At 40.5% G+C, this 16,495-nt stretch overlaps 1 protein-coding gene across 2 annotated transcripts in view; it reads left to right on the top strand.

Annotated features, from left to right (window-relative positions):
• Stat1 (signal transducer and activator of transcription 1) overlaps positions 1-15,932 on the top strand; it is a 40,230-nt gene extending 24,298 nt beyond the window's left edge. The window contains exons 17-25 of one of the 2 annotated variants that reach the window (XM_090354498.1): positions 1,075-1,173; positions 2,148-2,283; positions 4,418-4,467; positions 5,348-5,442; positions 6,128-6,273; positions 7,941-8,126; positions 10,492-10,567; positions 11,473-11,575; positions 15,445-15,932. In XM_090354498.1, the coding sequence (XP_090210624.1) occupies positions 1,075-1,173; positions 2,148-2,283; positions 4,418-4,467; positions 5,348-5,442; positions 6,128-6,273; positions 7,941-8,126; positions 10,492-10,567; positions 11,473-11,575; positions 15,445-15,459 (906 nt within the window). In that variant the 3' untranslated portion in view covers positions 15,460-15,932. Of the gene's footprint in view, positions 1-1,074; positions 1,174-2,147; positions 2,284-4,417; positions 4,468-5,347; positions 5,443-6,127; positions 6,274-7,940; positions 8,127-10,491; positions 10,891-11,472; positions 11,576-15,444 lie in introns of those variants that run through there. The other variant, XM_090354499.1, reaches the window with a different exon arrangement.
• Positions 15,933-16,495: the final 563 nt, after the last annotated feature.

Raw genomic sequence — 16,495 nt, 5'->3', positions numbered from 1 at the left:
AGGAGTGACACTGTTCAAAAAGAACATAATGTACTCATTACCTGACTTATATAAGTTTAACCTGTGTACATCACTTTACAATAACCATAAAAATATATTTAAGTTTTTAGAGATACTTGTATCAAATTGATTTTTTTTTTGCCAGTCCTGGGCTTGAGCTCCGGGCCTGAGCACTGTCCTTGGGATTTCTTAAGGCTAGCGCTACTACTGCTTAAGCCACAGCACCATTTCTAGCTTTTTTCTGCGTATGTGGTACTAAGGAATTGAACCTGGGTCTTTGTGCATGCTAGGCAAGCACTCTGCCACTAGGCCAAACTCCCAGTCCTCAAATTGATATTTTAAGCTAATGCTCTCTTGACATTAATGATCTAGGAAGCTAGAAAATTCAATCAATCTTCAAATTCTGTGAACTAAATATTCCAGTTAAGGTATCTCATATTAACTTTTGTATATTAAGCATCCAAAATGTATTTATTCATCCATCCTTCCTTCCTTCCTTCCTTTCTTTCTTTCTTTCTTTCTTTCTTTCTTTCTTTCTTTCTTTCTTTCTTTCTTTCTTTTTTTCCTTTTTTGTTGGTCGTGGGACTTGAACTCTGGGTCTGGGCATTGTCCCTGAGCTCTTCAGCTCAAGGCTACCCCCCTATCCCTGAAGCCACAGCGCTATTTCTGGTTTTCTAGTGGTTAATCGGAGATAAGAGCCTCATGGTCTTTAGTGCCTTGGCTGGCTTTGAACTGCGCTCCTCATATCTCAGCCTCCTGAGTAGCTAGGATTACAGGTGTGAGTCACTGTTGCCCAAAGATACTATTTTTTGCATAAGAGGCATGCAAAATTACAAATACTGATTCGCTTAATTTTTTCTCTTTTTAATTTTGTTTTCTTTATTCCTTTGAGGCATTACTATTATATGCACACAAATTTAAAGATGTTGCACATTCTTTTTTTTTAGTTGCTATCAGTTGCTTTATAATTTTGATGATTGTTCATATGCGATTTGCCTATTTTTTGAGCAGACATTTGTCTGAATGTGATAGGTCTGTGATTCAAGTGATCTCAAGGTCTTTGTCAACTTTTAGACGACTTCCCTGCCTGTTGTGGTGATCTCCAACGTCAGCCAGCTGCCCAGTGGTTGGGCCTCCATCCTGTGGTACAACATGCTTGTGGCAGAACCCAGGGTATGGAAAACAAATGTACTTTCTCCTGGGGGGTCAACCAAAGACCCTGCATCCTAATTGCTTCTCTAAAACAGTCTCCGATGGCCAAATATTGAGGAGGCTGGGCGAATGCTAAGGATTTGCCGAATTCTGGGAAATTCAAGTGCATGTGTTAGAAATGAAAATCGTGAATTTATTTTGATGTAAATGAACTCAGCTGATTAATTTATGTATCTTTTATTGTAACTACCTTGAAAAGCATATATATATATATATAAGAGCACTGCATTTTAACAGTATACACTTCTGATTATTACAGTGATTTTTATTATTGGGAGTATTTATATATTTAAAGTCATTAAGCATACTTAAAAAGCAAATAATACCTGTTCCTGGGTGAAATAATTTCCTATGAGCCTTTGATCACATTTTTTGTCAGCTCATCAATATTAATCTTGTATTTTAAGGCACCTTATCTAATAGTTGATGATTTAATAACATTGACCTTATAACTGTAGTACTATAACTTATGCCTGAATGAAGCCTATCTGAAATACATGTTTTCTCTATAAGGTATATCATAGCTTTCTTGTATTTGGTGGTTATCAGACAGCACAGTACATTGGTACTAATTTGAATCACCAACAGAAATTACAAAGATGAGAAAATCATGGCACTAAACAAGTAAACAAAGGGTACTTCACTGGGGAACCGAAGAATTTTAAGTGCTACTGTCTTTGTAGTCATGTCTTCAAATGACCAGAAAAATACTTTGAGTATTGATTTTATGTTGACAAGTAATGTTTAGTGAGTAAATAAATTTCCAGAAGCCAGTCAGCTAACACTGAGAATTTTCTTCCCCTGACCTTTTAAATGTCTGTGTATCATAGAAAACAGAACTGAACTTTAGAGTGGGAGTGGGCTCCCACATAGGGCATCTTGCTTGCGACTGTGGCACTTCTAGAACCTTCAGCTATTGGGTGTTTTATTTCTAGAATCTGTCCTTCTTCCTGAACCCACCCTGTGCAAGATGGGCTCAACTTTCAGAAGTGCTGAGTTGGCAGTTTTCTTCTGCCACCAAGAGAGGTCTCAATGTGGAGCAGCTGAACATGTTAGGCGAGAAGCTTCTGGGTACGAGCTCATTAACTCTTTCTCTATATAAAAATGGAAGTGCATTCAAATATTTCTACTTGATCTTTTTTTTTGTCCATTGTGGGGCTTGAATTTAGAGTCTGGGGACTGCCCCGACTCTCTTTGTGTTCAAGGCTAGTGCTCTCTCTACTGCTTGAGTCACAGCACCACATTCAGTTCTTGAGTGATTAATTGGAGATTAGAGTCCTCACAGGGATTTTCTGCCCAGGCTGGCTTCAAACTGTGATCCTCAGATCTCAGCCTCTTGGGTACCTAAAGTTACAGGTATGAGCCACTGGTGCCTGGCTAAATGTGTTGGTTTTGAGCTGGGTGCCAGTGTGGTGCACACTATACTTGTAGAGCTAATGGAAGCGCTCTAGCCTTGAACAAAACAACCTCAGAGACAACACTCAGGCCCTGAGTTCAAGCCTTAGAACCAGCACCCTTAAAAAAGAAACTAAACACAGTGGCTCATGCCTGTAATCCTAGCTACTCAGTAGGCTGAGATCTGGGGATCTGGGTTCAGAGGTAGCCTGCACTAAAGTCTGTGAGAGTCTCATCTCCAATTAACCACTAGAAAACCAGAAGTGGTATTGTGGCTCAAGGGGTAGGTAGTAGCCTTGAGCTGAAGAGCTCAGGGACAGTGCCCAGGCCCAGAGTTCAAGCCACACAACTCACATATCACACACACACACACACACACACACACACACACACACACACACACACACACACACAGTGTTGGTGTTTTATTGTGTCTAAGGGCAAGTTATACTTTACCTTAGAAGAATAGAAGAAATACAGATCTAATAAAATAAAGAGCATATAACATTTCCTAAGGGAAATTTTATTGGATTATGTACTGTATATTGTGACTGAAATAAGTTTTTGATAAGAAATATGGAGTATTTCCAGGCACACTGGCTCACGCCTATAGTCCTAGCTACTCAGGAGGCTGAGATCTGCAGATCATTGGTCGAAGCCAGCCTGGGCACTAAAAAGTCTGTGAGACTTTTATCTCCAATTAATCACCCGAAAAACATAAGTGGCACTCTGGCTCGAGTAGGGTGATAACCTTGAGCTGAAGAGCTCAGGAACAATTCCCAGGCCCAGAGTTCAAGTCTCACAGCTGAAAAAAAAAATAAGAAAAATATGGAGTACTTTTTGAAACTTGAAGTAGTGCTATTTTTTTTTGAAAAAGAAAAGTAAGTTTGTGTCTCTCTGCCATGACTTCTTTGAGATTCTCTTCAAAAATAGGCAGACTTGCATGTTTTGTTTTGTTTTGTTTTGTTGCCAGTCCTAGGGCTTGAACTCAGGGTGTAAGCATTGTCATTGGGCTTTCTCTAGGCTTAGTGCTCTAACACTTAGGCCACAGCACCACTTTGGGCTTTTTTCTGTGTATGTGGTACTGAGAATCGAACCCGGGTCTTAATGTATGTTAGGCAAGCACTTTACCAGTAGGCCCAACTCCTGGCCCCCAACTTATATATTCTGTACCCCGAGCTTTTTCTAATTTCTCTCACATGGCTTATGATTTGCATCAGTTTCCCTGAGTGTAGATCCTGTAATAAACTGTGAAGATAAATGTCAGTTCAGGTAATCACCCAGGGATAAGCACAAAGATGATCTTAGGTTAAAATTTCAAAAACTTTCTGTAAGGTCTAGCTACTCAGAAGGCTGAGATCTGAGGATCAAGGTTCAAAGCCAGCCTGGGCAATACAAAGCCTAACCTCTAGAAAACAGGAAGTGGGGCTGAGGCTCATGGGGTAGGGTGCTCTTTGAGCTGAAGAGCTCAGGGACAATACCCAGGCCCAAAGGTAGGGTGGTAGCCTTGAGCTGAAGAGCTCAGGGACAGTGCCTAGGCCAGAGTTCAAGCCCCATGACCCCCCCTCCCAAAAAAAGAAATAATAAAATCAAGTCACCATATGCATGCTTTAAACTACATTAATTCTGTTCTTTCCTATGATAATTGCTCAGTTAATCATCAGTGTACTTGAGAATATCAGCCATGTGTATCAGTCTACTTTTATGAGGTATTTTCTTCATGAGCAATGAATGATAAGACTTCTCACTCTAGCCAGAGCATCAGAATCAAATTCTGTGGGCTTAAAAAAGCTTCCTTTTGTTTGTTTAGGTCCTAATGCTAACCCTGATGGCCTTATTCCATGGACAAGATTTTGTAAGGTAAGTACTGCCTGGGTTTGCTGTCATCTGAGTTCTTTTCACTTTGTTGAAGCTCTCTCCTTGGTGTAGATGCTGCTGCGGTGATAAAGTGCTTATTTTGGCAGGTTAATCTCCCCTCTGTAGAGCTCTGAGGGTAAACAGTTTATTTTCCTTTAGTGCAGGAGGTTGGTCTCCACACAGAGGTTGACAGGAAGCACCTGCATGAGTGATAACATTCTTTCATATCCGAAATGAGTCTTTAGTTCCCTCACACCAGCCTTTGCCCAGCAGGGTTTTGGCCTCTGTCATATGAAATATGTGCTTGGCCCACAAGACAAATCAGTTGTTTGGAGAGGACTCCCACAGAAAACTGGCAGGAGAGAACAGTCAGTCCCTGTGCCCAGTCACCAGCCAGTGCTTACCAGCTCAAGTCTGTTGTGCTTTACTAGTGGAAAGGCAGACTTGGTTTTCCTGAGTCACTCTGGAATTCAGTCCCTGCTGGTTTGATGCTGTTTGAAGAGAGAAATGGAAAGCTTCAGGGGCCAGGAGTTTGGCCTAGTGGTAGAGTGCTTGCCTAGCATGCACAAAGTCCAGGGTTTGATTCCTTGGTACCACATTCATAGAAAAGCCAGAAGTGGTAGAGCATTGCTTGAAGAAAAAGCCCATGACAATGCTCAGACCCTGAGTTCAAGCCCCAGGAATGGCAAAAAAAAAAGATAAGAAAAGAAATGGAAGCTCCAGGTCTTCATGCCATCAGTCGGCTAGGGACCCAGGCATTTCTCCATAGATGATTACTGCTGCTCTGTGACTGTCATGGTGCATATTCCCTTAGTGGAAGAGGGTAGTAAGCCACTGTTTTAAGATTTATTTGTTCCTAATACATGCTTTTATGTACTTTCAGGAAAATATTAATGATAAAAATTTTTCCTTCTGGCTTTGGATTGAAAACATCCTAGAGCTCATTAAGAAACACCTGCTCTCTCTCTGGAATGATGGGTAAGGACCACTGAGATACATTTTTAGTCGTTTCGTTAGAATGGAATGATGCTGCAAGGCTGGACAGAGCTCAACTGGGCTTCAATACTTAACACACATTGTACACATCTCACAGAGACATTTACATGCTATCAAGGCTTCATATAAATATCAGTGTATGTATTTGTAAAGCTAAACTTAAAACCCTTTAAATGCCCTTCAAGCAGCTGTTCAATAAAAAAAATGCCTTCAATATCTCCTTACTCGATTGCCCCTTAGAAACTTAGTAAATTGTGACTGTGACTCATTGCGAGGATATTTCAACAGAAGTTTTAAACTGACTAAATACACAGAACCTGAAAGCATATTATCTGAATCTTTGCTCCATTTGAGAGATGTCTAAATGCAGACATTTTCATGGGCTTTCAGAGCAGGTGATGATAAAAGGCCCATTCATTTCTGAGCACCTGTGGCAGCCCTACTGATGTTCATGGTGGTTTTCCTTTCTCCTTGCGAATGCACAAGGAATGCTTCCTGAATTCAGTTTACTCCAAGAATAAATACTACAGAGGAGGGGAAAAAGAGTACCGTAGAGTGCTTTATCCTATTTCTCTGGTTAATTTGTAATCATTTTCTTGGTGTATATGTTAACATGAGAATTAAGTCATGATTGAACTAGAGTGCCTCTGTCATTCTCAATATCCAGCTGTATCGTGGGCTTTATCAGCAAGGATCGAGAACGTGCTCTGCTCAAAGACCAGCAGCCAGGGACATTTTTACTGAGGTTCAGCGAGAGCTCCCGGGAAGGGGCCATCACATTCACATGGGTGGAGCGGTCCCAGAATGGAGGTGGTGAGTGAAGGGCACTGGAGCCCCTGAATGAGCACAACCTTGTCTGAAATCTTGCTCCATCGCTACAGATAACCCATGTGGGTAAAGAGCTTTGGATGTGAAATTACTGATCCTATATTTAGCCCAAATGAACCCTACTCCTAGATGAAGTGCAATAAACCTCTGGAACATACTGTGGAAACCGTAGTTATTAAAAGACAAGGTCAAGCCTTTTCTTTCTGTCACATTTGTTATCTGCAGATCAAGGATGTGAGTGAGTCAATGTAATCTGTAACCACTTCTTGGAAAGGATCACATTTCCCATAGCCCAAGATTCCAGAGTCCCCGGTGCAGAGTAAACTGGGTAGGCCCAGTTCTCACACTCCTGATAGGATGACGTGGATGAAGGAACTGCTGGAATGAGCTGCAGCCTTCACCCTGCCTTTAAGCACAGCAGTTGCACATTTCTTTTCTGTTATATACTGGCATTTTATTTAGCCAAATGAATGTGTGGCTGAAAGACACCAGGAATAGTGGAAGCAAGCAGGTTTCTGGAAACAGAAAAGATGAAGAAATATCTGTGTTAAACGGATTACTTTTCATAGAGAGATTGGGGGAACAAGGGATTTGTCCCAGTAGTGTTTATGTTTTCGGTGGCTAAGTTTTTAAATGATGGGATACCTTTCTTGTTCTATTCCATTTTTCTCCTGAAAAAGCAGAAGGGCTAGGATCATGTCCTGCTATAGGGTCCTTTTGGGAGCCTGCTAATTTTTCCCTTTTCTCTGGTAATTTATTTCTTGAACCAACTGAGAGGTGCAGCTAGCAAACCAATCTACCAGAAAGAAAGTGCTTGGCACCCAGCAAAGTTTTCAGGCTAAGTTACAAAGGGTAGCTGCAACTACCAAGATTTCGAATACCACAGAGTAAGAAGTTCTAGGAAAGCCCAGATCACTGAGCCTCAGCCTCTGGAATATCCAGAGGCAACTTTCTGGGTATATTACAAAGAAGGCCCTGAAATAGATCTGAAAAATTACAGAAGTGATTGAACTCTCATTTATTAAAGTTTAACAAGAGGATTGCATCTTCTGTATATAATCATTAATATTTTAATTTAATTTAGTAGCTTAATCCCATAGCAAGGGTTGTGGGGAAGCTTTTTTTCTACTAAGGGTCATTTGGATATTTATAACCTTCTTTGAGGGCAATACAGAATTACCAGTATAGGCAGCCAATGAGAAACGTCCATGCCTGTCTTATCATATACCAAATAATCTCACTGGCCTCATAGTCACAGGCCATGGATTCCCCATCCCCTGTTCTAGGCATGTGCCAAGATTACTTAGTTGATATTTAACTGCCTATGGGTAGCATTTTATTGAAGAGGCAGGCTTTTACTTTTAAAAATGCTTAGCCATCCTCTTTTGGCCAGATTTATAAATCTAAACAAATAATTGTTAATGACTTGTTGCTGGCAGTGAAGATTGCCTTTGTTTTTCCTGTTCTTAACACATGATCAAAACATATTCAGATATAAAGATTGCAGTTCACTAAACGTATGGTAACTCTTACACTGTAATTCTTTTTTGGCACACTCAAATCCATAAAAAGTGTCTGCAGAGCTCTGCTTTTTCTTTGCTGTTTTGGAATATTCTTTGGGCCTCACCAAGGTTGTTTTTTTTTTTCTTCAGAACCTGAGTTCCATGCAGTTGAACCCTACACCAAAAAAGAACTGTCTGCTGTTACTTTCCCTGATATTATTCGCAATTACAAAGTTATGGCTGCTGAGAACATTCCAGAGAATCCCCTGAAGTATCTGTATCCAAATATTGACAAAGACCATGCCTTTGGAAAGTATTACTCAAGGCCAAAGGAAGGTACGTGGGTGGCACTCAGTCACTTCTGGATGGGAAAGAGCATAGCACAGCCCTTCCTGGGAGGAGGGCCTCTGTTCTCAGATGTGTCCTGACATCTTGTAGGTAGAAGGTGCCGGCACAAACAGTCACAATGCTGACCCTAACCCACCACTCTGTTCTGAATTGGAAAGAGTAGGTTTCCAAAATGCAGCCTAGTTGGGCATGGTGGTCCGTACCTGCAGTAATAAATTGTTAGTTCTAGATTATAATCTAGAGTGAGGCTGTCAGCCTAGCCTGAGAGAATGTTCATGAGACTCCATCGCCAACACAAAAAACCAAGCATGGTGGCACTTATCTATCATCCCACCTGGTCCAGGTGAGTCAAGACGTAAATGAAAGACCCTCACTAAAGATAAAAGGTCTTTGCTGGGAAAAAGTAAAGGAAGGAGTGACATTATCCAAAAGAGAAATGTACTCATTAACTGATTCATTAAACATTAACCTTTCTGTATAACCCCATAATAATAATAAAAATTAGATTAAAAAAATAAAACATTAAAAGACAAGGCTTTGGGCATGGCTCGAGTAAGAGAGTACGTATACAGGTCCTGAGTTTAATTTTCAGTGTTGCCAAAAGGAAAAGAAAAAGAACCCACACTCTAAACTCAGTGCAGTTTGAATAAAATGAATTTTTTGGTCTGATTTAGCTCATAAGAAGTCATATGCACAGCTTCCTGTTTTAGAGTCCATTCTGGTAACTGTGTATTTGTCACATGATCACTTTTCCCACATAAAAGGGTAAATAATTACAATTAACCAGTTGATGCCAGTCTGCTTGTATTAAAATTGAGGACACAGGTCCATAAGTAAGGGAGTTCATCCCCAGTTGATGGACCCAGTTATTGGTTCAATCCTAGTGTTGGCTAGTGATAATTGATAGGAGGATTTGTCATAGGATAAAAGTATCATTTTTTAAAAAAAATCACTTTTTTAGTTTTAGTTTGAAAACACTTATTAGTAGTACAAGAGGGCTTCATTGTAACCTTTCCATGCTTGTATACAAAGTACCCAAGTCAAACTATTAGTACAGAATGAGATGACCTTAGATGGTATAGGTCCCAGGAAGAGAACAAATAGATGCTGGCCAGGAAGTGCACAATCAGGAAAGAGGAAAATGACCTAGACTGGAAAAGGACCAGGCTGACTCCCGTTTTAGGAATCAACTTTAGGAAGTCCAGGGAGGAGCGTAGGGGTGATGGGCAGTGGTATTATGGTAAGGAACCAAGGCTACAGATGAGGGTGACTGGGACTGGGAGGATAGCAGCAGAGAAGTGAGAGCCAGCTGGAGACAACCCAGAAGCTGTTTGACTTCTAAGCTGCCTGAATTTTCTAGCAAATGACATCCACCCAGTTCACAGTTCTATTTTACCTGAAAAATACTTTATTCCAAATTCTCCTAAGGCCTTCCTCTAACAAGTTAAACATCTACTTGAAAGCAAAACATCTGGTATATACAAGTTCCCAAAGGGTTCAGATATTCACAATTCACAACTTACAGGTTTTAAGCTCTCTGCCTAGAGCGTGATGCTGTTGACTATAACTGTTCTAATATGGGGAGGCTTGTTTCTGACTCTGCTCCTGCTCTTGACCTATACACCTTGCATAGCCCCCTTCCCTGGCCAGACTCCATGCTAAAATGGGGCACCATGTTCTCAGTCCTTGATTGATTTCGTTGTTGTTCAGGTAGGGTCTTACTTTAGTCTGAGGCCTGAGACAATGATTCTTCTCTCTGTAGCCTTGTAGAGCAGAATGAAAGGCATCACCACCCCACCTGACATATTAAGATGGAAGATTTCACAAACATTTGCCAAAGGCTGGTTGTACTCATTACCTTATGTATGTAACTATAACGCCTTTTTACAGATACACATCTTCTGCTTCTCAGAAGCTTCTCAATTGTATTTTGAAAAACAAAGTTCAGCTTAAGCCCACTCAGTTTTACAATATGCCAACAAAGCTGTTCGCTGTTCAGATCAGAAGGCTCACTTTTTAGCACAGTTACTTTGGAGTGAAGATGGGTGCCTTCAGCATCCCTTGACAGAAAACTTGACATGACAGAACGTTGCATGTGTGGGCTCCATTTCCTTGTAGGATTATAAACTATAGGAAATCAAAAACGTCAGCTAGCCTCCTGTAATCTCCCCCCCCCCCACAGCTACTTGCTTCTGCATTACCACCAGAATTTTCAGTGACTTTTACAAGGAGATCCTGACTCCTTAAAGTTGTCTAGTAAAACAAAAAAGTTTGATCCTCACCCCAAAATGAGGTTGTTCTGTTCTTACATGATTTCTGCTAAGGCCAAGTATACACGTGTGCTTGCTTCTAGGTCCAGAACCAATGGAACTGGATGGTCCTAAAAGAACTGGCTACATCAAGACTGAGTTGATTTCTGTGTCTGAAGTGTAAGTGAACACAGAAGAGCATGTTTGGAACCTTAAGCCAGTCTCGCTCCTGGCTGGGGCCTGTTGATTGTACTTTGCTTGCATCTTGCTTCTCCATTGTAATTGCTATCACCAGCTCAGTTGGACTTGTTGAAAAGCTCCTATGTAGAGGTCTGGGTATGACTGCTTACCAGCATTTTACTTGCCTTAAAGAAAGAAACGAGACAAAACAAAATACGAAGTTGTGTGTAAGAGATATAATTGCTCCTCAAACTGAAACTTCACCAAAAAAAGTATAAATAAAATGGACAAAAATTGATGAGTGGAAAAGTAAGTTCTTTTCAATCTAGACAAGGCCAGAGTCATGACTGAGATACTTTTTTTTTCTCCACTTGCTTTTATTTTGTTGTTTCATTTCATAAAAGGTAGAAAAAGTTTTGGAAAGTCATTGTCAGTTATTTGGCCCGCAGCACTGTCTTGGGGTGAATGGATGTAGTCTTCATGTAAAAGCACTCTGTGGAGCAGCTTTATCTGCATACAAACTTCAAGGTAGGGACGAGGGACTTCCCAGATATTTCTCTGGTGCTTTTGTGTACAGGGCAGGCCGTGAGGTCCTATCATGTAGGGTAATACTGCAGTTGCTCACACTTGCAGAGGTCTAATCAGGCAACATGGCACAGGGGCCAGTCTAGCTATTGTTCACTCATATCTAAGTCTAGGATATCCCAAGGGGCCGGCCCAGGGGCATAAACTTCCCGCAGTCTCTTCTACTCTTTCAGATGTGTTTTATATAGTCTGTACTTTGCTGAAATAAACATTGAAAGACCATGCAATCACAGACAAAAGGTAAAACGTCTAGATTTGCACTAATGTCTGACCAGTTTGACTAATGCCTAACATTGCCCTTTCCCTTCTTCCTGTTTTAGCCACCCCTCTAGACTGCAGACCACAGATAACTTGCTGCCCATGTCCCCAGAGGAGTTTGATGAAGTGGCTCGGATAGTGGGCCCTGTGGAATTTGACAATATGGTAAGTACTGGGCCACTTGTGGCTGCCCTACACTCCCAGGGCCACATGCCCTCTGAGGCAGGCAGGCGTTGTGGCAGATCCTGCTTGTGAGAAGAAATCTCGGGCAAAACCACACAGAAGGTATTATCTGGATGTGCCTTGGCTGGTCAAAGCCTACTGTGTTTCAACAAACATCAGATTTTTCTTCTTGACATTCAGCACCGTCTAGAAGATATTAGATGACTTAAGTGTCATCAAACATAAGTGTCTCCTTCCCTTTCAAATTAGAATGTCTGTGCCTGTAGAAATTTCACATAAGGAACTAAGATTTTTCTGGTAAGAAATTGTTTTCCTCTTTCGTGTTAGTCATTCCTGGGACCAGTTGGCAGGATATTATCTTTAGGAATATTGGTTTTAGGGAGCAATGTTTGACATTTATAATAATTCTGCATTTTATCCCTATCTTCTTAGCAACAATGAAACCATTCCACCTGTTTTATATTTGAGAACTACTAGCTCCTGAATCTGTAAAGAGCTTTCTAGAACAAATGGTTCAGGGTATGAGAGCGAATAAGTTTCATAAAGAAATAGAAAGATGATTGTTGTTCAAAGGAGAGATTCTTGTTTCAAGAGAATATTTTCCCAGTATATCAAATGGTACTGTTTGCCTTTCAGCCTGAAATCCTTCCTGTGAAAGATTTTATTTGGTTGGCTAGGTTTTTGCTGATGCTGTTAATTTTTAAGCCTGTTTCCACACGGAGTTCTTCCAGTTCATTTTTAAAGGTTTTTTTTTATGCTTTGAAAAAATCCTGAGTCATTACTTTATACCTGGTGCCTAACAAAAATGTGTGTTCAATAATGGGTGGAAATGAGGGAGAGGCAAGAGTGAGAGATGGGGTGAGGGGTATCTCTGGATATTAGTATACCAGGGGAATACACTCATGTGGCCTCAGTAATGCCTGCTTGGATTCAAGATTCTTACATGTCTTTTTTTTTTCTTTAACCTGAAACACAGGCTAAAAGTTATTGAAGAGTAACTACTAGCTCTACTCCACTAGCCCAATGAAACTTTGTCTATGTAATGTAGTATCCAGACACTGTTATAACAATGCTTATCAGACAGGAAGCATGGCTTAGGTGGTAGAGCACCTGCCTACCAAATGTGTGACACTGAGTTCAAACCCAATACTACTAAGAAAGAGGAAAGTGACAAATTTGCCAGATCCCAGTGGCTCACGCTCATCCTTGTTACTCAGGAGGCTGAGACCTGCAGGATCAAGGTTTGAAGCCAACTCAGGCAGAAAAGTCTGTGAGGCTCTACCTTCAATGAACTAATAAAAAGCCCACGGAAGGTGTGGATCAAACAGTGTGCCTGTTGTGGGTGAACAAGACAAGTGACTGAAAGATGCTGAACCAGGCCCAAATTAAAAAAAAAAGTGCACATAAGCCTAACATAAGAATGGAAAATCTGATTCAGAAAATTGATGTAAAAAACAACCAAAAACGCCAGAGGGGTCTCTTACCTCTCTTTTGTTGTTCATAAATTATATCACCATCCTCACTATTGGTGGGTTGATAGGTGGCAGTTATTAAATATGCCCCTTGTGCCAGACACAGGCACTTCTTCATGGAAAGCTTCTGAGTGAGGTATTAATTAGAATGCAATAAATGGTAAATGGCAAAACAATATTTGAATATTCTTGGTCTGTCTGTAGAATACTTGTTATTCTTCATCCTGGAATATGGCTTGGCTTCATTCAAAACCTACGCTCTAAAGAACCTGTTTATGCAGGGATTGAATGCTTTATTCTTCTTATTAAGATACCCTGTGGGTGAGAGCCTGGGACTAGGATTTGGCAGGCAGCATTCCAGTTCTGTCATCACTATTGTTCCCTTGACCTTGGGAACATAAGATGGATTAGTTTCCTCCATCTGGGCAAGCAGGATAGCTTCTTTCAATATGCAAGCGATTTAAATGCTGCAATTAAATGTCAGGAAATGGGATTGTGGTCTTTGGATGCACCCTGTAGCCATTCCATTCCATTCTCTATGATTTTGCTCATTTTATTTGTAGAACAAAATAATTTGGTCACACAATCAACCAAAGTTTCCAGGAAAAGCCATGAAAGACATAAAGAGCTAAAGACACTATAGTAGAGGCAAAACACTATTAGCTTGAGTAAAAATTGGACAAGTGTCAACCCTCAGTCTTAGCTGTCTCTTCTACTCAGCACACACTTTTAGAAATAGAGTATGGGTCCTGAAATGGAGGCAGCTCTCAGAGCGGAGTGATTTCTACCTAGTTTGAGTTTTGTTGAGCTCCTGAGGAAATTGTCTAAAGTGAGTCAGAGCATTGTTATTTCTGCAACATGACTTGGGTATTAATTTAGTCTGGATTTCCTGTGTAATAACTTTTTCTCTGGAGTTTTAACAGAACCAGATTACTCTCTTAGCGGCCTTTGTCCAGAGCTCATCCTAAGGGCATTTAATGTCACTGGTTTTCTTCTGCATTGTGGAACATTTTACATATGCGCTCTGATTCAATCCTTTCAACAAATCTATATGCTAGGTAATATTGTCCAGTTTCTTTTCTTTTTTGGTCAGCTTGAACTCTGGGCCTGGGCGCTGTCCTTGAGCTCTTTAGCTGAAGGCTCCTGAGCCTCAGCACCACTTCTGGTTTTCTAGTGGTTAACTGGAGATAAGAATCTCTTGGTCTTTAGTGCTTGGGCTGGCTTTGAACCACGATCCTCAGATTTCAGCCTCCTAAGTAGCTAGGATTACAGGTGTGAGCCACTGTGCCCACCCGGCTGTGTTATCGAGTTTCTTAGCTGACAAGAACCTTGGGATTTAGGTAAGCTAAGTGACATGCCATGCTTACATAGTAACAGCATTTGAACCAGGTTTCCTGTTTTGCCTTCTCCCTCTTTCCTCCACTCCGTAAAATAGACCAGATTAAGTACAAGTTCGCACTGTTAACCAGGATGCAATGTGGAGGAAAGCCCTTTAGTGTGCTTTCCAGTACCAAATAATTTTCCTCCAACCATACCGTGTACCATTTACCATTGAGTGATTGGTATTTAGAGGCTTAAGAGGCTTTACAGTTTTCTGTCATATCTCTCAATCCTGCCTGGTACCTTGGCATTTGGGGATAGATAACTTGTAATGCACTGTTCCTTTCACTATAAGATGTTGAATAGGTAGAAGCCAGTAGACACACTCAGTCTTTATGATGGGAAATGTCTTCAGACAGTGAAGAAGACAGGATCACACCTGACTGACACGTTTGGTCTAACAGAAAGAACAGTATGAAAAGTAGGAATTCAAGGACAAGCCAGGATTCTTGGATGAACAATTTACTGTCTCCAAGTTCTTCTATTCCAGGCACTTGAGCACTAGTACAGGAGGGAAAGGAGTTCTTATAATAATTCCCTTCTTCTTATCTCTATTTGTAACACAGGTTTCAATTATTTTACTTACTGAACAGCCTTAAAGTGAAATCCCATCATCTCCTTTCCATTTCATCCCATTTTTCCCTCTAGCATCTAGTTCAGCATTTCCACACTCTTGTTTTGCATGGGCAGATTTGCCACATTGCTCTGTCCCCAGACTTGCTTAACAGCAGAAAGCTTTATACAGTCTGTCTGGACAAATTCACAAAATTGAGTCAGCAGGCTGGAAAGTATAATCCATCAGCTTAGGTGACATAAAAGAGCTTGATTAGTCTAGAAAACTGGATAGGGTATGCTGAAGACTTGAATTTCATGCTGGTAATTTGCTACTGGAAGCATCTTTCTACTGTCAGTCTAGAATGGAAAGTAATGTTAAATATATGCATTTTCATGTCACAGGATACATGTAGTAATCCTAACTACATTTTTGTCTTTTTGCAGATGAGCGTAGTGTAAACGTGAATTTCTCTCATCTTCTCTGGAGACATTTTTTCTTCCTGTGTGTGATTTCTCCTGCCACTCTGTTCCTCATGTGCTGTGTTTCTAGGGAAAGGAAAGAAAGGACAAGCATTTTGCTACAAACTGTTGATAGCAAGTGGGTATTTCCCTAATTCTGAAACGTGTTACTCTGAAGGGCTTCATGCACCTTTCTGAAGGTGCAATGGAAAGAAAAGCATTCTATGCAGAGTGAATTTGTGCATGGAAAACACCCAGATACATCCAAAGCATCAAGACTAAAATGAGATTCCTTTGGGAAAGGTGAGGAGCATGGGAACATCTGGCGAATGCTATTCTTAAAATCAGTTCCAGACCGTTGTCTAGATACATGGATATTTAGGGACCAATTTAGTGTAGTAATGGTAAATTTCTGTTCTAAAGAATTCTTATGTGTTGCCTCTGCTTTAAATATGATTGAAAGTTTTCCATTACTATACCTGTGACATAATTCAGGCAAGTTTGAGTACAGTGACATAACACTTTATCAACTGTAGCCATCCTACTACTGAATAGGAAAAAAAAAAGTGTGTGTGTGTGTGTGTGTGTTTTTTAAAATTACATTGTCCACTCTGACATTTAAAACAAGTGGCAAATTCTTTCTGACTTGAGAGAATTAGTATTCTTGTTGGTTATGGCTGAATGAAACTGGCTAATACCAACAGAAGGAAATGTGTTTTTTCAAATTCATGAGTAGCATTTTCTGTTTACAATATGTGAAGCTAAGTATGTTCTGCTTTCATCTTGGTTACTAGTGAATGAAACTCACTGCACTTCTATTGAGCTAGCTAGGAAACAAGCACACTGTGTTCCTTACATTTGAAATTTGAGATGGACATAGTTATTGAAATTCAAGGGATTAACTTGGCTTTATCGTTATCAGTTTGTAGTCTGTTAGTCACAAAATTGAGAAAGGAGTAGAAAAAGTAATAATAATTTGAGTTATTCACCAGAGATAATGTGAGTCAAATGATCATTACCCAAGTACTGTGCCTTA

Source organism: Megascapheus bottae, chromosome 21 (genome assembly GCF_031878675.1).
Source record: "Megascapheus bottae isolate mThoBot1 chromosome 21, mThoBot2.hap1, whole genome shotgun sequence".
In the NCBI taxonomy this organism is placed as follows: domain Eukaryota; kingdom Metazoa; phylum Chordata; class Mammalia; order Rodentia; family Geomyidae; genus Megascapheus; species Megascapheus bottae.
This window is presented reverse-complemented; position numbering and strand designations above follow the sequence as displayed.